This window comes from Amia ocellicauda, chromosome 14 (genome assembly GCF_036373705.1).
Source record: "Amia ocellicauda isolate fAmiCal2 chromosome 14, fAmiCal2.hap1, whole genome shotgun sequence".
Taxonomy (NCBI): Eukaryota; Metazoa; Chordata; class Actinopteri; order Amiiformes; family Amiidae; genus Amia; species Amia ocellicauda.
The window spans coordinates 13262810-13283417 of record NC_089863.1 but is presented as its reverse complement, the minus strand read 5'-3'; the positions used below and the strand labels follow the sequence as shown (position 1 = coordinate 13283417).

Here is a 20608-nt window from a genome sequence, read left to right as displayed (position 1 = left end):
TAATACATTAAGAACTTTGCATTCATGAATAGTGCTTTGGAAATAATTAACAAAGCAACAAGCTGTATTAATTAAAGCAACACTACTATTTAAATAATCGATGATTGAACATAAATAAATGTTCATCTCAATGATTGTTATAATATACCCCAGAGTAAATAATTATTCGCTACCATCAGTAGAGAAACTCCACGTACTATTTATTTGTCAAAATATCTATAAAATGATGCGAGACGCTATTTTCATGAACATGAACATATACATGTGAACAAAGTTTCAATGTATTTTGCTTTTACTGCTTCAACCAATCATAGTGAAATAATCTACTGTGATGGAGTAAGTAGATTTAATATGAGTTAATATGTTGTTAGTAACTAATGACCAAGCAAAAAAGCATCGGGATCAAATTTACTCTTCTGTAGAATCAAAACGAATCAAAAGACAGTACTTTTACACAGAGAAAAGACCACAAAAACTGCCGTGACCTAAATCATAATATAATGAATACATTTATAACAATCCATCAGTGGATACAAAAAAAAAATGTCAAGAGACCGTGTATGATGTATCCCCTGGCACATATAATATACTCCTATTACAAACATAATGTAAGGACCCCAGGGTTCAGGGTAATTGTGAAAATAACACAGTTCTGCGAGGTACATTCTTGCCTGCAAAAACACTCAGCACGACGGGTCGAATGGCTTCCTCTCGTTTCGAAACTTTCTTGTTCTTCTGTTCCAGCTCTGTTCGTCAGAAAACTCCCACTCGCGTCACCTCGCCATAATATACCCCCGGTCCTGTGACCCCCACCCCCCAATCACCGCTCCCCGGCTGAACCACCCCGGAGACATGGGGGAGCCACATAACCTCAAAACACACAACCATCCCTCCCTATCCCAACACAACAAACACCCCACATACACACACTCATACAGACAGACAGGGTCCCCACCCTCCATACACACTTGTACAACCCCCCCATCCCTTAGACTGCCCTACTGGTACACACACACTATTTATCTCTGCAGGTCCCAGGTAGGATCACTATAATATAAACAAAACCCCGAAGATGTCAAATGTGATAATTTCCCGAGAAAGAATGACAATTATATTAAACAAATCATGAAATATGTTATAATTCTTACAAAATGAAGTCATTGATATGATACATTTTCCATGGTATATTGTTTGGTTTTGGTTTGTTTCTGAATCTCCAGTTGACTTTCACTTCACTTCAAGTGCTTCTTTTCTCTTTTCTCTTGTGTCTTAATGAAGTGGTGACTGTAGAGTTCTCTGTAGATGCATATTAAATCAAATGATTGCCTCGATTCCGTCTTTAACAGATGACTCTATACACTGTGTAGAATAAGACGTCTTGTACGTCAAATCACGTGTAATACGGGACAAACATTTAAATGTAATGTTATGATTATGTAATCCATATTAGTTTTTTGCAACCAATATGTTTGATTCAACCAGCCTGAAATGAGAAAATAATAAAGCACCAGACACGTGCATGTATTGCACAGTAACCTGCTTTAATGGAAATAAGTCCAGTTTTCCATAATGAGTGAACATGCTGCCACCTGTTGGCTCGAGTGACGCTGTGTTGCATTTATTGTCAAATTAAACGATTTCTGTCCAGAGCTTGCCATCTACTGTTAAGAAGATGCATTGAAAAATATACAACCAATAACAGGTTTATTTTGCTGTTTCATAAATCATGTTATAAATCAATAAATAAAAAAGTATGGTCATGCATGTACTGTTCATTTCAATGCACACCAGCACCATCATCAACAAGAACTCATCGACTGTATTGGAAACCTCATACTACTATAGCAACATTTCAGTAGTATGCAGTATGCATATTGGACGTAGTATATTAATTTGTAATATGGGAGAACAGGGGTTCCCAAACCTTCCCTGGATGACCCCCAGTCCTGTTGGTTTTTGTTCCAACCAATATAATTGATTCCTTAATTGAACTAACAATGCAATATAAAACTCAATTATATAATTATGTACTGGGTTGGAACAAAAACCAGCAGGCAGGGGGGCCTCCAGGACCGGATTGGCAACCCCTGTAAGTACCAAGATGGCTTGCTACATTCTCCAAAGCATGCAGTATACATCCAGGGGTCCGTTCTTCGTACGTGGATGAGTAGGTTAGCCGGCTAAGAGTCAGGATAACTTGCATAAACCCGGGACTTGCCGTTCTCTGAATGGAGTTTAAAACTCTAGCTATTTACCAGAGAAACATGTCTTTATAAGTACTTTGATGAGTGCTGTTGTGGGAATCGAGTGTTGTCAGGGGGATATTTTCCTTTGAAAAATAAGTTTATTGCACCAAAGGCATCAGGGATCAGCCTGTGAACAGAAAGATACATAATCAGATCGCAACAGATTGCTGGGCAGTGCACAGGTGGTTCGGACCCAAGTACAGAGAGGCAAAAGGCAGAGTCGGAGCCAGGTAAAGGGTCGACAACAGCAAACAGAGTCCAGAGGGAAATCCAGGAGACGTGGTGGGTTAACAAGCAGGAAGGTCGGTACACAGACGAAAGTAGCAATGCAGGAAGTCTGGGAGACAGGTCAAAAGGAATGCATGAGTCAGTAATGCAGGACTCAGCGGTAAGTAAACGATGCTTGGACATGCAGCTCAGAGAGAATACAATGTTTCGCAAAGTGTTTGGGGTGCTGGACCAATGGGAGGAGAGGGTGGAAGAAGCAAGTGCACATGATGTGAAGGAATGTCAATTGAGGAAGTGCACATGCTGCCGAGGAATGTGAGAGTCAGGGTTAGATTGTGGGGGATGATGACCTCAGGTGGCGAACTGGTGAAGTGTGGGGTGAAGACATCACACAGATCCAGTTTAACACTATATATGTGGTTGAAACATTGATTAGTGTAGACATGACTAAAGCCCTGCCCGGCCCTTGTCCGACAGCTCATCACAATCTCGCCCCGAGTCCGACTGGAGCCCGTGGTTTTATGTTCTTTTTTTTTTTTCCATTACACAGCCTATACTACTGTTGCAGCCATTAAAATAGTTCAGTTTTGTTTTTAATGGCAAAGTAGTTATTTCTTGTCGTTTCTTTATTAAGTTAATTTAGAAAAATGTTTGGAGCATTTTTTGCTTGTTAAATTAAAGTTTTTGTTTTTTAAAGTGACGACCAAGCGGCCAGCGACCGACAGTGAGTTGATCACGTTTGATCAATTTAGCCTCTCAAATCAACACTTGACTTGCTTACAATAAAATCCATAGATATAAAACACTTCAAGCAAATCACACAATGCTAGTTTAAATGTTCATGATCACCACCACAGTAAAAAGGCATTTTTGACGAGCTGACCAGGCTGCTCTGCTGCTCGCAACGACGTGCGGAAAACCGAGCGATCTAAACAAATACAATAAAACACGCAGGTCATGTGACGTCACAAATCAATCGTCACACAGAACATGGCCATTCAAATATCCAACAGTTAGACTAATGGAAATAAAGTCCAATCAAACGAAACACAAGACAGCCTGCTAGTCTTAACATGGAGCCAGAAGTACAGTCTGTTACAGAGCATCGTGGAGAGAAAGCACCGCGTCCACAGCGGAGGTTTCAGTCAGTCCGGTTTCTTCTGTAACTTCCAGCTGCGCTGAAGACGCGCCGCCGCCGCCGGGGACACTACCAGCGTGCGAGCCGGTCTGCGCAGGCGCGTAGCCTGTGTGCGTGTCAGTGTGCTAGGTTATATAACATCTTTCTATGTTTGTTTTACCATCATCAACTTCTCATAGTTTCTTTTAATTAATTAATGTCTAAAATATAAAAAGGAGGAGGAGCCTAAAACAGGCCCGATGCCCGGCTCGCGTGTGAACTATGACGTGAAAATTGGCCGGAAGCCCCCCGGCCCGAGGGGTTTAAATAAGTCCGGGCCGTCGGGGTCGGGCAGAAATGCAGGGCTCTAGACATGACAACTAAGTTGTTTACAGGTCTATATTTTATTTTGTTGTATTTATGTATTTTATATTGCTTTACGTTTGTTGTATGTTTACCAGTCTGTAAAGCGCTCTGTAGGGCGCTATACAAATAAAAATTGATTGATTGATAAATAAACTTTTATAAACTAAAGTTCACACTCTCAGCCAGCTTATTATCCAACAATTTATTTTCCGTCTCCACCATCCACATCTTTAAGGAACTGTAATTCAAATAGGCTTTAAGCAAGATCAAACAGGGTACATGTTCTAGCAGCCAACGAATCATATACACTACCGGTCAAAAGTTTTAGAACACCATTTTACCAGTTTTTATCGAGATTTCAGCAGTTCAAGTCCAGTGAATAACGTGAAATGCTACACAGATAAGCAGTACAGTACCAGATGTTAAAAGATAAAAGAAAAACTGAAAAATAATGTACATTTCCGAGTTATATACTGTGTTACTACACCCTCTTAAGCATTATTTGGCAGTGTTACACGCAGCTCCTGTGCATAGAAGTTACACTGTATTCCTACAAAGCGCTTATTCTCTTGGTTTACTGGGGGGTTAACACACAGAGTTTTCCAACTTGACATTTTGAGCTCTCTACTGGTGTGTGTTGCTTCTACCAAAACGTGGATGGTTTTGTTTGTTCAGAAGACTGCCTGGTTCCAGAATGTCATAATTGTCAATATCAAGTATCCCTCCTCCCCCCCATTTTAGAATGTGGGGGGGGGGGGGGGGGGGGGTAAAAAAACATTTTTTTAACATTAGAGAATGCTTCAAATCATTAGAAAGCTGAGAGTCTCAGCTTTCATGGGATAACAAACACTAATATATATAAAGTGTTCTAAAACTTTAACTTGGCTAAATTATGAATATATATTTCTATAAGGTATACTGTTGGCCAGCACAGAGCTCTATGTAATATTTGCATACACCGATCAGCCATAACATTTTGACCACCTGCCTAGTATTGTGAAGGTCCCCCTTTTGCCGCTAAAACAGCCCTGACCCATCGAGGCATGGACTCCACTAGACCTCTGAAGGTGTGCTGTGGTATCTGGCACCAAGACGTTAGCAGCAGATCCTTTAAGTCCTGTAAGTTGCGACGTGGGGCCTCCATGGATCAGACTTGTTTGTCCAGCACATCCCACAGATGCTCAATTGGATTAAGATCTGGGGAATTTGGAGGCCAAGTCAACACCTTGAACTTGTGATTGATCAGACCAGGCCACCTTCTTCCATTGTTCCGTGGTCCAGTTCTGATGCTCACGTGCCCATTGTAGGCGCTTTCTGCAGTGGACAGGGGTCAGGGGAACATGTGTGTTCTGACGCCTTTCTATCAGAACCAGCATTCACTTTTTCAGCAATTTGAGCTACAGTAGCTCGTCTGTTGGATCGGACCACACGGGCCAGCCTTCGCTCCCCACATGCATCAGTGAGCCTTGGCTGCCCATGACCCTGTCACTGGTTCACCGCTTCTCCTTCCTTGGACCACAATTGATAGGTACTGACCACTGCAAACCAGGAACACCCCACAAGAGCTGCAGTTTTGGAGTTGCTCTGACCCAGTTGTTTAGCCCAGTGGTTCTCAACCTTTTTTTAGGGAAGGCACAACCAGGCACTTGGAATTATCCTGATACAAAATAGGCCTACCATTGTAAACTTATCAGTGCAATTGCAATGGCCAGCCTGAAATTCAGGTTCAGACTGGACAGATAAATGTATCCATGTTTTTGACTAAAATGTAACAAGTGACAATCTTAAACATTGCAATGCACTCCTATACAAATCGAGAAAAAATACTATAAAACAACTGAGCTAATATGGCATTGTATTCATTTTAAATTATTAATCAAAGTATTAATTCAGACATCGATAATGTGTGTCAAAGGAAGTGTATTGTGCACCGTAATTTTAATGCAGGCGTTAGTTTGTTTTCTGATAATCACTTGGTGTCACCACACATGCACTCGCCCACTTGTCGAGAATATGGTGAAGGATGAGTCATCTGACGAGATCACTTTTTCCACATCTCTGTAGACCAGTGCCTATGGTTTTTGCACCACTGAACTCTCAAATGTGCATTTGTCTTTGTAATGATGGGTTTCTGCACTGCAGTCCTACTATAATATCCCTCTCTGTGTAGTTCTTGATGGACTGTTCTTGCTGACACAGTCTGATCACGTCCTGCATTGACATTCTCAGTCACCTGGGAAAGAGCTGCTCTTCTGTTTTTCCTTACATATTGCAGTAATGCACAAGCATCAGGGTCATTGAATGTATGCTTTCTACCACAGTTTCCAGCCATATTTACTGTTGTCTTTCCCACAGATCTAAATGCAGATTAGTCACTGTTCCTATTGAAACACTAGCCAGTTCATGCCCCAATAATGACCCCTCTTTCAAAGTCACTTAGATCCTTTTCTCTTGCCATCTTGCCTTGTTGTGCGTCTAAGCAAAACAGTATTTTACAAAGGTGGAATGCTGGGCCATATAGAAATTGGTGAGAAGCACCAATTGACTTTAGCACCACTCACTCCAGCTGCAGGAAACTACACCAAGATTGACAAGGAAGCCTTCTATGATCCTGGGTGTAGAGAAATTCAACCAATATCTTGAAGGATGTAATTTTGTGATCCATACAGACCAAAAGCCCCAACTTGGCTTATTGCTCCATTGCCAAGCCTATGCCACAGATATTGTCACCTTGTATGCTATGCTGGAGTTTGATGTTAGAGATGACTATGAGTTGTGTTACAGAATGGCCAGTGGACAGCCAAGGCAGTTGTTTAACACCCTTCTTACATTGTCAACATGAGCTAGCTGCACACAAAGACTGTGTTCTGTGTGGAAACCGTGTGGTTAATTGGCAAGGAAGGGGGTTATGGCTATGTTGTAAGCAGCACACACAGGGATATTGCATACGAAAGCACAAACCAGAAGCTATACATGGGGACCAGAGATGGACACACAGGCTGATGAGGTTGTCAAGGGATGTGAAGTCTGTCAAGAGGCACACCATGCACCACTGTAAGCCCCAGTGCAGCCCCCACCAGGCCTTTGTCATGCTTGCACATACATTTTACTGGCCCATTTCAAGAGAACATTTTACTTATTATAGTCATCTCTCACCCTAAGTGGCTAGAAGTCACTAGAAATTGGAAGACTTGAGGTCCATGCCTTCCAGAGCTGTGGTCACCTAGTTTGTGGCAACCCTTATCAAAGCATGGAAAACTAGATGTTATGTGTCTGACAATGGAACTCCTTTAAACATCAGTTGAATTCCTGCTATTTGTGCATCATAACTTTCTGTAGTTGATAACTGTGTAAAATGCAATTCTGTTACTTCTGTTACTTCTGAGTTGGAGGTTGATGACTTATTCCTGGTGATTGGCTGAGTACTGTACAGTTTTCAATAAATAAATGCAGTTGACAGTTACATTACATCGAAATAGCCTAGTCTTAAACCATGAAAGGAATAGTCTTTTAATACCACTAGAGGCCGCAGTACACAAACGTAGTTGCACTTTATACTGTGCAGTAGCAGTAGAGCTTACTCTAATTACACTATGCCGTAGCCTAAATACCTTTCAGACAGTCGCGTACAATACAAAATTAAATTTGGAGTGCCTTTATAGCTTTGATATTATAGCCTAGCTAAATCGTTATTTGAGTAATTGAACAGAATTAATTCTATGCATTTGATTAGTTTTATATATCAAATGTGATTGAGGTTGTTCCCAGTTTGTATATTAAATTGATTCAATTGAACCTTTCCTTGTTTCTCGTATTTATTTGAAACCGGAGAAGCTCCTGTTTGCAGGGATATTCATATAAGGATTGAGATTGAGCAGGATCCCTCTCCTTTTTATTAAGGGCTTGCTGTACTCAACTGTGCCCACCAGGGGGCACTACAAGTTCACCTGACCCTTTCGTTTTTTTAATGTGGGGCTGTTCAGACACTGATATAACTGCATTTGTGTCACTGTATTTTTTTGGCTTGAATATAGGACAATGTTGTATTTTTAAATTAGTTAAAATCACTCTGCTTATATTAAGGCCAATATGGTATATCTATTTTTGACAATGTACAATTTTACATAAGTGTTCATATGATGTACCTGATCATTGTGAAATATAGAATTAATAGTTGCTCTCTTCCATAAAAGTCCAGCAACTAGCTTCTCCAAGCTTTCTTATGGAACTTCCTGCATGGGGACATCATGATTAGTGTAGCTTGCATATATACACACAGTACACATAACCAGTGGTGTAGTCTACGTGATACGCAGGTATACCCACTAGAAAAGCTCAAGGATTTCCGTATACCCACTTAAAAAAGCGCCAGCATACGTAACAACATCGGTCATTCCCGGCGCAAGTTTGAAATTAACTAACGTGACTCATTAAAGGACTCAAACTCAAACTCCACTCTGTCAGTGTTTTTCGTAAGCCTGGCCTGAAGGTGGCACTGCAGCTGCAGCAAATGACACGCACGTCGCAACGTTACCTGTAAAAGCAGCATGTACGTTACCATTAACGTAACTGTAACAACAGGGGATTGTTGGTATCTTGAATTGTATCTAGAACTAGCTAACTTCACTAACGTCAGTCTGGTGGATCAATGAATGTGGGAGAAGGGGGGAGATAACGTAGATACTGTGTGTGTGTGTGTGTGTGTGTACAGTAATAAACAGAATACAATGTTTAGATCTCCTTGTTTCAGATGATGAGAGAGATCAGAACTCCTGGCCAGCCCTGTGGCCTGAAAGTCAGGCTAGGGAATTTAAAAACACATCCTTGGTTAGAGTGGAGGGACGTAAAGTTAGGTAGATATCACTACATTATTTGTCATTTAGCAGACACTCTTCTCCAGGGCGAATTACATTTGTATCCATTTATACAGCTGGGCATTTTACTGGAGCAATCTAAGTGAAGTACCTTGCTGAATTCAAATTCATAAAGTCAATTACTATGCAAATGAGAGTTAATTCATGGTCATCTTAAATGTGCATTAATTTAAAACATTTACACCATTAAATTACTATATGGTGATGTTAGTTATCAATAGTTGTCAGATAATTAGCTATTGAAAGAGAGGAACATTTTCACCTTTCTCCTGCTTTTCATGAATTTGTTAGCTATGATGTGAAGCTTATTTGTTAATTAACCTTGTTTTTGTTTTTTTCTTATTTGAAGCTTATTTGTCTTGTAGCAGTTCCTGGATGCTTTCTCATGCATTTAAGCTGATACAGTACATAGCCTAAGTTTGACAATGGTTTTGGAAGATATAGACCACTTTTTGTTTCCTCATAATTCAGTTCATAATATTCTGTAATGAATGAGTGTTGGTGATAGAACTGCACAAATGTTCATTGTTAATACTGCTACTGATAAGCCTCAGCTTTCCATTATTATTAATAATAGTTGCAACTTGCACTCTTAAATGTGCATTGAAAATTGCCAGCTGATAAAACCTGTGCTCCAGGGACCATATTCATATAACATCTAAGGCTAAATGTAGCTTTAGATGATTAACACTAATCAGTAGAAAATCAGTCCAGTCTCAGTCTTGTGTTGCTTATTATAAATTGTCATGTTGATAACACATAAGCAGTCTTTCAGAATGTTCTCAATTACATGTAGATGCATGCTGTATGCATTAGTGAGTGTGGTGGTGCTTATGGGGTGTCGCTCTGGGACAGGTGAGTATGAGGCTGGGAAGGAAAAATCACAGTATACGCACTACAAAAAACTAGACTACACCACTGCACATAACCCCCATGTGTGTCATAGTTTGTGTTCATTGTCAATGCAAGAACCCATAAAACTGAATTGGCACTTTAGTATAGGTCAATGAACCTGTCACAGTAACTAAAACACATGTAATGCCCTTCCTCCATTGGTTCATTTATACCACTCCACCCCCAGAATAGATTAAATGTGTGTGTAAAACTACCATTTATATAAACAAAGTACTTTTCCATCATACAGAAAACCACAGAGAATTCTCAGAATATGAAAAAATTGAAACATCACAGCTTTTTCACAGACCACTTGTTTAAATAAAGTAAATACAGTGTTTCCTTGAAGTGAACTAAATAGGACTGCACTTAATTTATGATATAAGGAGAGCTTTTAAACTCCACAGCTTAGTCAGATGGGTATCTGCCCATTTAATGTATTTAGCAGCCCTTTCTGCTTTAAAAAAGTGCTTTGAGAGGAGGATTTAACTGGTCTGAAATTAAGGAAACTAAACCGGGATATTTAGGGAGAAGCTGCCAAAGGATACTGTAATGGAACACTGTGCTCTGCAGAAATGACTCTGTGGATTGGGGGAAGTTACATATCAATGCAGTGAGCTATAGCCTTTATGCTGTGGGAGTCACTTGAAGAAACAATGGGGTAGATGGAAATCTTGGAGAAACTCTTACACCTGGTCAAACTGGATCTTTCTCAAGCTTGGAAGCTGCCAGCAATTCTTATGAGAACAAAGCCAAACAGTAGCTAGTAATAGACCAGAAGGTATGCAGACGCTTATACACGCCAGTAGGTGGCCCAAATATGCTCATCAATAGAGCAGGTGTTGCATCCAAGTGTGTTAACATTCAGAAAAGAAAGCCATTATAAAAATAATTTAAACACATCTTTTTCCCCTCCAGTCACACTTTGTCTCTTCTCTAGAAAGTGAAAATGAAACTAGAGAATCTAGGACAGCCAATGACTTTGGTTTTCATTTTGTCTGGATTGGATTTGGATTTGGAAATAGTGGAGCACATTTTTCAACCAGAGGAGCATGATCTCAAAAGCATAGCGATAATAGAACTAAAAAGTAACAGTGCTCTATGTGGCACAGACATTTGGATATGCATTTTAAGGTCATACATTTTATTTGACATAGCTGACATTGACAATTAGTTTACAATATACACAGAGTGACCAATCAACAACCTTCCTGTAGAGCAAATATAGCGGTTTAAAATACACACTTTGTGTATTCACCCAAGCAGAATCCACTGGCACAGGACTTCAACTCTGCCAAAAGCAAAAGGGTCAACTGCAGTTCTTGGCACATTTTCCACAAGGAGCAGTTGAACTTACAAACATGAAACATGAACTTGTAAATATGAAAGTACTTTTAAGCACAAGGTATCTGCTTTGCAAGTTGTATCAATTTTGTGGGGAATTAATTCTGGTTTTCATAAAGGATTCATTTTGTAAACCTGCTTCATTGGAGGTCATGGCTTTCCTCAGCATCTTCAGGTGCTTAACCAATCTTGCATTGTATTGAAATGTGACAAAATGGTTTTGAGAGACAATGAATCTGTCAGAATCCCAGGTTTGGATGAAGTTATTTTATGAGGAAAACACAAACAAGCCCCTACATTTAAGGAAAGAGAAAATAAAAACAGGACCAATACATTTATGATGTATACATTTTATTAAAATGTAGAACAATTTCAAATAAATACAATACCAGGCAACCTTATTAAGAGATAGACCAGTGAGCATTGACAATTACTTAAATAAAATTAAGACCGCAGAACATTTTTTTGTATCCTTATTTGTAACATGTACTGGATCTGAAATGCAAGACCAACAACTCCAAAAGATGTTTTTAATTGGTTTTGTGGAAGACTATCATATCTTTAAGAGTCCTTGAGTCAGTGTTATATTGATCCAAGGGACTAAAATGTCTTCAATCACAGTTTCCTCACAGTAGATGAATCTTAGTTTACACATTTCTCATTATACCAAAGCATAATAAATTCTAGTAGTTAAAAAGATAATAAATATTGAAAAATAAAATAAAAAAATCCTAAAAGGACAAACTATTTGTAGATTTTACAGTTCAGGCAAAATAAATAAAGAGTACAGTAACCAACAAATGCTTATTGTCGACAACAGGTAGATAGGATACATAACAAACATAACCATCCTGACACCTCTTAAATAAAAAACTTCCCATAGCAACATTTGCGCGAACATTTCAGCAACTTCCCAATTACATGGAAACATTGTTGATCTGTGTGGTAATGTTCATGTTCAAGTGTTAAGGTATTTCTTAAATCACATACTAGTAACTGGTGACAATTCAATGTAATACGCTGGCTGTTAGTCAGCATTGTGGAATATTAGTCCTTGGTTTAGGTTTTTCACCACTGCACGTTCCCAAATACCAACACACAACATTCATCAGTAACGAAGACGATTAATCATACCTGCATCTGACCGCTATCACATTAAAAAATGGAAATACAAGACTATTAGGATTCATAAAATGCCACTCCCAGATCTCTTCAATAGTGTACAGTATATGCTCATCCTAGCTCCACATTATTCTGGATTCAAGTGTAGGTCATACTGTAGACTAATGCAAAACAGGGTCTGGAAAAATCATATCTTTAACTTGCTCCATGGACCGTTAAAAGGATTTCTATAAGCGATTATGCCACTTGTTTTATGTACTTTATTTAAGACTATGCATCTCTTTGTAGTTCCCAGTCCTACTAAGATAGGAATGATATGGAAAACTCAATTATATGGAAAATTTCAGTAGCGGATAATGGTTTGAAATTTCTAGGGAAAAGTAGAAAATTCCCTGTGTGCAAACTTTGGAACAAAACAAATACAATTTTAAAATTAACTTCCTTCCGAATTACATTAAATATCTTACAGAGGACATTTGGGTTGCCTAGTATGGATAAATAAACAATGTTAAGAAGAAAAAAAAAACAAAAACAAAAAAACTCAACATTACCTATAACACATTAAAATGTACCGTATATATATATGCCAGATAAATAGATACGTTTTTCTAAATTTAGCAAATAATAATTTAGACGTACAAGTAGCAGATACAAATGAAACCACATAGATCTCAGCTGGATGACACTTCTACAAATATATTGGGTGTGACGTCTCATTTTGTCATAAAGTGTCTGGATGCTGCTTTAAAATCTACATTCCATTGGTTGTGGAGTTTTTACATTTTGAGATACAAATTGACTCATAGGATATAGTTGGTACTGCGTCACTTACCTCAAAACATCAAAACCATCAAAATCTGCAATTGTTAAATACATTTTATACACTTTAAATGCTTCTAGATCCGCTTTTATGCCATAAGGTGCTCACATAATGAGAATGATGCCTATATTACAATTAAACCACGGGCCTTCATTTCTCATCAGTTGTGTAACAGTTCTGGTTGCAATTCCTCCATCTAAAAAGGTGTTTGACAACAGGGGACTGTTTCAGCCCATTTTAGAGGTTTGTGTGCAATCCAGCAAGCTCTACTGCAGTTTCATTTCATTTCCAAACAGAACTGTACACTACAAACATTGAAAGATTTACACAATGTTCTTTCAGTGTTGTCCCCCCACAGTTTCCTAAGGAATGTACACAAATACTCAGAAAACAAAATAAAGTTAACTAGCTGCCTTTTGGGTTTGTTTCCCCTACCCTCAGGCTTGTATTTATAATTTGGGGGGGGGGTGGATTTGGGTTGGGGGATAGATCTACAGGTTGAGAGAGAGAGAGAGAAGCAAGTGGGGGTCTTAGAAATGGTAATTCAATTCTGCACCATCATGAGTTCACCAGCAAAGGCTCTGGTCGACTGAAGGCATAAAAGAAAACCCAAATACTTCTGCAGAGTTGAGGGGCAGCACAGACGCAGGGGAGCAGAAGTACAGAGGGTCGCCTAGGCCCCAATTCCGGCACCTCAGAAGTTGTTGTTGTGCTCGATGCGGCTCACGAAACTGGTCACCAACTTCTCCAGCTGGCCGGCCCTCAGCTTGCCCGTCTCCAGAACCTCCTCGTGGTTGGCTCGCTGTTCGCTTTCGTAGTCCATCACGGCCAGGTTGGTGATGAGGGACAAGCCAAAGACCCGCATGCCGCAGTGGCGAGCGACGATCACCTCGTGGACCGTGCTCATGCCTGGGGAAAGGGGAGGAGAGAGCAGCCGTCGGCTTTGAGAGCAAGACATTGCACCCAGAATCAATTGAAATTGAAAAGCGCTGTGATTTTCCCATAAGTCCTACAAACCGCTCTTTAAAGATCACGGAGAAACAAGCTCCGCCACTTCTCAGAACTCAGACCATAATATTCAAACCCCTTGTGTATGCATAGCAATGGAACGGCAAAATGAAACCACAGAAGACAAAGTCATTGGCTTACCAACAGCATCAGCACCCAGACGGTTCAACATGCGACACTCGGCGATGGTCTCGAAGGACGGGCCCCCCAGCACGCAGTACACCCCTTCCCTCAGGAAGTCAGAGTACCCCAGCTCAGCGCCCATCTTCCGAGCCAATTTTAGCAGATCCCGATCGTAGGCATCTGACATGCAGGGGAAACGGGCACCGAACCTGAGAAATACAATTACATTGAAAGTTAAATAAATGTAATGCGTTCTATATGCAGTCTAACTTGGAACAAAGGTTTTAAAATTGGATAGGTATCATTTTTGATATTGTGCCCCAGAGGAGGGAATCGAGGCACGTCCAAGACAGACCTCAGAGGAGAATTTGGGTTTTCACATTGCAGAGGCTTTGGAAATACAATACCCAATACTTAAAAATAAACAAAACGAAAGAAATCTCCACTAAACTTCAGCACCGATTAATAAAAGTCCATTTACTCCCCAGATTACATGCCGCCACCTCAATGGAGACCTGCCAAGTGGCTGGGTTGTTTAGCGATGAAAACACCGGTATGGTAAGGGTGAATTGGAAAGCGATACTTATGCACCCACAGGGAACATGACTTGCTATAACTGGACTTAAAAACAAAACATTTACAAGCACTGTGTAAGCTTCGAAATTGAATCCGATACTCCCAGCCTAAACCTTTTCAACAAGCATCTAAACCTGTTACTACCTCATTACTGCAGCAGCCACTCCGTCCCTGTCCTGACTGGGCTGGACTGGCGCCACCAGGCATGCGAGCCACTTAAACCAAAAGGTTATTTGTTTTGTTGCCATTCCTAAAAGACACGTGAATGCATTCTCAGCCCCCATGAGAGAGAACCGACTTTTCCGCATTACAGCCTCAAACATCCAGCAGCCAAACTAGCCAGGCGAGTTCTGAAGAGCTGCTCTGCCCCACACTTCCTGAATTCCTGCAGTGCCTTCCAGAAAGCTTACTGTTCTTCATTGGGTCCCACCAGGGGGTTGTTTCCAGCAAAGCCAGGCATGTTGATGTGGTCTTTCATCAGCATGATGTCACCCACTTTGTAATCCTGGTTGAGCCCCCCCGCGGCATTGGTCATGATCACGGTCTGCACCCCCAGGAGCTTGAAGATCCGGATGGGGAAAGTCACCTGCAATACAAATCAAAACCAGTAGAAGAGGTTAATACCAGTTTATGGAAACTATATAAACTATTTGCACCAGTTTAAAATGTTATTCTAGCACTTGCTGTTGTTGATGAACTATAAACAGCTGTATAGGAGGATCTGACATGTCCCTTTAAATGAACTAGGAGAGGTTTCAAAATAAACAGGTATAAACTTGATCACATGGTCTGGTTTTGGTCTCATTATGGAAGCAGGAACTTGGGTTCAATCAAAAACCATTCAGAGCTGACCTGACTCAATGTTTAAAAAGATAATCATTCTTTGTTTAATACATCTGTATTAGTCCCTTAAATGCCCTTACCTTCCAGATGGGATACCCTTCATACAAGTGGAACCTGCCCTGCATGCAAACGCACGGCTTGCCATTCAGGTTCCCGAAAATGAGACGTCCAGCGTGTCCATGAACTACAGAAGCAAAGAAGGAAACTGATTGTACCATGTAGAGTGCGTGTACAAACCATACAACCAGACATTAAAACAGGGAACTCAGGTGCACTATTAATACGTTCTACGAAATCTCTTGATCAAGTAGGGGAACTCTGGTGATTGAGGGATTTGCCCATTCCAAATTATGTTAAATTTTTCAAAACACCCACTTAGCTAATCATTGCATCAGTAATAAATTGTACTGATTGTACTACTGCTCTTTCATAATGCTTTCAATTGTATTTTGTATTATTGTGCTTTGGTAATGATTGAAGTGTTTGTGTAAAGTAATTCACTCTGGATAAGGAAATCTGCTAGTAAATAAATAATTAGTCTTCACGAAGTGATCATTTAAAGGTGACAAGGTAGACTGTGTTGGGGGGGGGGGGGACAGAAAGAAAGAAAGACAGTAAGAAAGGACAGCCACATATTTTACCTGTGCTCTGGGGGAAGTTGGGAATGTCCGAGTACTTGATCACAGTCTGGTCCTTCAGCATGTCCGCCAGCCCGCCCAGGCCGGACCCACAGACAATAGCAATCAGAGGCCGGTGCTCGGTCTGAGACAGCAGCCAGTCTGCGGTCAGCTTGTAGTCTTCAAAGGTGTATCTGCAATGGAGGGCAAAGGTCACAATCCAGAACTGTTCAGACAAAACAAACAAAACCAAAACATTGAATCATTTGGTGGTTATAAACCATTACCTCTGATGAAGGAGGAAAAAAATTAAAAGGACTTCACGTCTATTTCAAATCACTGAGGGTTTTATCGTAAATACATATTTGCACTAGAACATGTAGCTCAGCTGATTTATGAACCGTTCCAATACAGAACTTGCAAAGATTAGCCAGCAGTTAGCACACTGGCTGGGAAACACTGGTCTTGAGTAAACAAGATTCCCTGCCCCTCCTTTTATGATGAGAGAAAAAAAGATAAATCTACATTCTTATCTGTATGATAACACTCATTTAAAAAGACATGTTCTGGGAATTATCACTTCCTACAGGTGCCATTAAGTCAATAATAGCTAGCTAAGATAAGGCACTGCTGTAACCATAAACATTTGTTTTGCTTATGAAACGTTAGGGTTGCGCAAAAGACAACTACCTTCCTTCTTTTTATTATAATTAGTAGCAATTTCTGAGCTTCTCCTTTAACTACTGTTTTGACCACTGCATTTAATAAAACAAGCCAAAAGCAGAACTATCAGTTCACCCAGAGTGCTTATTTGTTCTCTTGGGGCCACACAAATCTACTGAAATGACATGGGACCAGAATGTCCAGAAACCTCAGCTGACAGAATGGGGGTTTTATGTATTCGACTTAATGCATTATTTATTTCACTCAGTCCAAGAAAGCCGTGGGCACCCCTGTAGCAGAAAAACTAAAGAATTTCCTGGCATTGTTTGACTCCAAACACCCAACACACAACCCTCAGAGAAGCCATGCAATAGAACAATCATTCCCCCTTCTTTATGTAAAGCACTAACTTACTGCATTATAATTTTATTAAGCTAATCTACATTGCTTACATTTGTAGTTCCTGTGTAAATGTGACTCATCGTGGACACTTAATCAGCAAAGTAAATAAAACCTCAGGTCACATGCACTACAGTACAACATTGCCACCCCTTGCTCACTGTGACCTCAGCCTTTGGCATCCAACACAGCTACAGGAGCCAACAGTGTTTTAAAGCAGATAGACTTTCTAAATGTTCTCAATTGGGCCATTTGTGCAAGAGAGGTAGCTGGCCGAGTCAAATATGCACACCAGTCATAACCAAAAAAGGACGCAGGGCCAATATTACACTCCTAGTCAGACCATGTTAATAGGAAATGAAGCCACGTTCTTGGTAATGATAGAGAGGCACGAAAATTCCTTAGTTTGTTAAACTTTTTTTTTGGAGGGGCACCAACAAAGTGGCCAATAGGAATTATATACATTGTTAACAATGCTAAGACTATGCTCTATAGAGATTAGAGATGGGGAAGAAAAAATACATTACATCAACAAATCTAATCAAAAGCCAATTTATGCAATGAAGTTCCTTTTCCTTTTTTTTTTTTTTTTTTGTGAAGAAATCCCTCCTCATATGTCCAGAAACGCAGGGAATCTTATCAAATCAAACAATTTAATAGTTGTGGTGCCATTACAACAGACTGTCTTTGTGGGCAACTTGGTCACAATGATAACCCCTGGCAGCCAGAAGCACAAATTAAATAAGCAAGTCCACACATGAGTTTTATTAGACTGTGAAAGCTTTGCCTTGAATGTTGCAGAAGAATGTTATGAAGATAACATGCAATTCGCTCGGGTCTCGGTTTAAACCTACAAGAGCTGTTCATTTAGGCCGCTTTTGACATGATCCAGCAATACAATCTGGAATGTCAGTCGTGACATGATACAGAGATATATACAAGGCTTTTATTATTCAGGGTTACATTGCTTCCCCCCCCCACATCCAGTCATGAGAGTGCCCTTAGTTGGTGAACTATTAGGAATTCAATCAATTTCTAGGCAACCACTACAACAAATCATCTAACAGGCTAATGTTTGGTGATGCAGAAAAATCGAAAATATCTGCAGACATTTATACATTTACACACACAGTACACACTACAGTATTATAACAAACTGTAAATAAGTAGTTGATGTGGTGGTGGTGGGGGGGGGGGGGGGGTAGGGGGGTTACTTTAATGGTACATTCATGTTCACAACTACACCACATTATAATGTCCCCTAGTCACAATTACTATAAAACATGGTGCACTTCCTGTTTTTGTATGGTTACTATTTATATGAACTTCCCAAGGCCGGGGTGTAAATATTCTGGATGAACTCAAATATGTTCTAGAAGGCTTCTCTTGAGAGCAGGACGTGCGTCACATCACTTTTGGCAATGACTGTACAACTGATCCCACCACTCCCTTTCCCCAAAACCCACTAAAACACGCCTCTAAACCCAGTCACAGCCTGCCTGCTTCGGACACAGAAAATATTATTCATGTGCCCGTTCACGTTTGCAGGAAATCATGGCCCAGTGACGCAACATGAGTGAATGAAGATGAAGAGACGCATGTGGGCAGGGGCACCGTGACCGTGTCCAATATCACGTAGCTCTGCCTGACACACACATCATTTAATTTCCCATATTAAGTCATAGCCTGAGGGATCCAAGTCAATTACACAAGCAGCAACACAGAACTGCATTAAAAACGCATTTAGATACACATAAATATGCTCAAATGCGCGAATATAATCTATTCAATCTATTCTCCATCAATCATTTTAAGCCTAGATGTCATGTTTGTTAATAAATACATGACTGATAATGTGCGATTGATAATAAATAGCCTCTCCTCACTGCACATGGCGGGATACACATGTACACATGGCCAGATGCTGCTCTGAACAGCCTGCGCAGTCCCACAATTCAGTGCACGGATACAATGAATCAATTGTAGCATACACGTTATCACATACTTTGTCTCAGCTAAGTGCGCTGTCATAGTCAATTATATTATTACGTAGGTCACAAAAGGGACTTCCGCAAATGCATGGGAAGTCGCTGTATAATATCCAGCAGACACTACACAGACGAGCCCGATCGAAACGAAAATGAAATCAGTGGAGAAGCGCCTTCACTCACCCGGCTTTAGTCGATTCGGGAAACATCCTGTACTGTAGTGAAGAGGGAAAAAATGTACGTCAAAAAAAAAAAAATTAAAAAAAAAAGGAAGCAAACGACCCGTGCTCAAGCGTTTTCAGTCGCCGTAAAGAAAGCGATTTAAATGAACGTCGCAAATATAAATAACAGATGGTTAATAACAATGATCAACAGTATTCTTCTTCGGTTTCCCAGAAAAATCGTGTCCTCAGTAGTGTCAGTCCTCAGTCTGTGCTGCGCGCAATGAAAACTTGAATGGATCCGCTGGAGCCGGATGGTTTATGAAGTATCCCCCCCGCGTCATCCCTGTGACGTACGTGGGCTTGTCTGAAACGACACTCACACACCTCCTGCCTGGGGGCCAATCAGAGAAGACCATTATTCCAGACAGTCGAAGCGCATGACGCAATCATGTACCACATTGAATGGACTGTTTCCTTCTATTATTATTTATTATTATTATGTATTTATTAGCAGACCCACTTACCCAGGACCACTTACAAAATATTAGTCCTTTACTCTCCTGTAAGATGGCACTTTACAACGTTTTATCATACTTCTTGCGTTACTAGTACTCTTATTGTTATTTTGATTTCCCCTCTGCTCCCTTCCCCTAGGCCCTTGACTGTGACCTAACATCTTGTCTCCATCTTGTGCATTTACAATCCACGATGTGTAGACCTCATATATTGTAGTCACTTGTGTAAATCGAACTTGTAAAATGTATTTTGCCTTGAGTGGCACTTTATTATGTAAATTTGAATTTTATTTTATGAATGTTTTATGCCTTGTACTGAACTGTATTTTTGCACTTTGTATTACGCTTGTATTTTGTAAGTCGCCCTGGATAAGGGCGTCTGGCAAATAAATAAATAAACAAACAAATAAATAAATAAATAAATAAATAATAACCGCATTACAAAAGTGCAATAATACAGTACAACATTACAAATCAAACCAATACAATTACAAAATTACACAAGTGCATAGGAAAAATGTACAGTTAATACATAGTACTACATCCTAGATTGTAACAGCTAATAATTGCAAACAAGATGTGAAGTCATAGTTAAGAGCTCAGGGGAAGGGACATAGGGGAAATCAAAATAAACAGCATGAGTATTACCTGTGTAAAAGCAAGTAGTATGATGAAAATGTTGTATAAGTGCAATTTGTACA

The 20608-nt window shown here is 40.1% G+C and overlaps 1 protein-coding gene across 1 annotated transcript; it reads right to left on the bottom strand.

Moving 5' to 3' along the window:
- Positions 1 to 11403: 11403 nt before the first annotated feature.
- Positions 11404 to 19698, bottom strand: LOC136768768 (purine nucleoside phosphorylase). Its single transcript, XM_066723133.1, has 6 exons — positions 19412 to 19698; positions 16203 to 16372; positions 15642 to 15745; positions 15129 to 15304; positions 14161 to 14351; positions 11404 to 13920 (listed from the first exon to the last, which is right to left on the bottom strand). The coding sequence occupies exons 1-6, from the start codon at positions 19435 to 19437 to the stop codon at positions 13706 to 13708; spliced, it is 882 nt and encodes a 293-aa protein (XP_066579230.1). The 5' UTR covers positions 19438 to 19698; the 3' UTR covers positions 11404 to 13705.
- Positions 19699 to 20608: the final 910 nt, after the last annotated feature.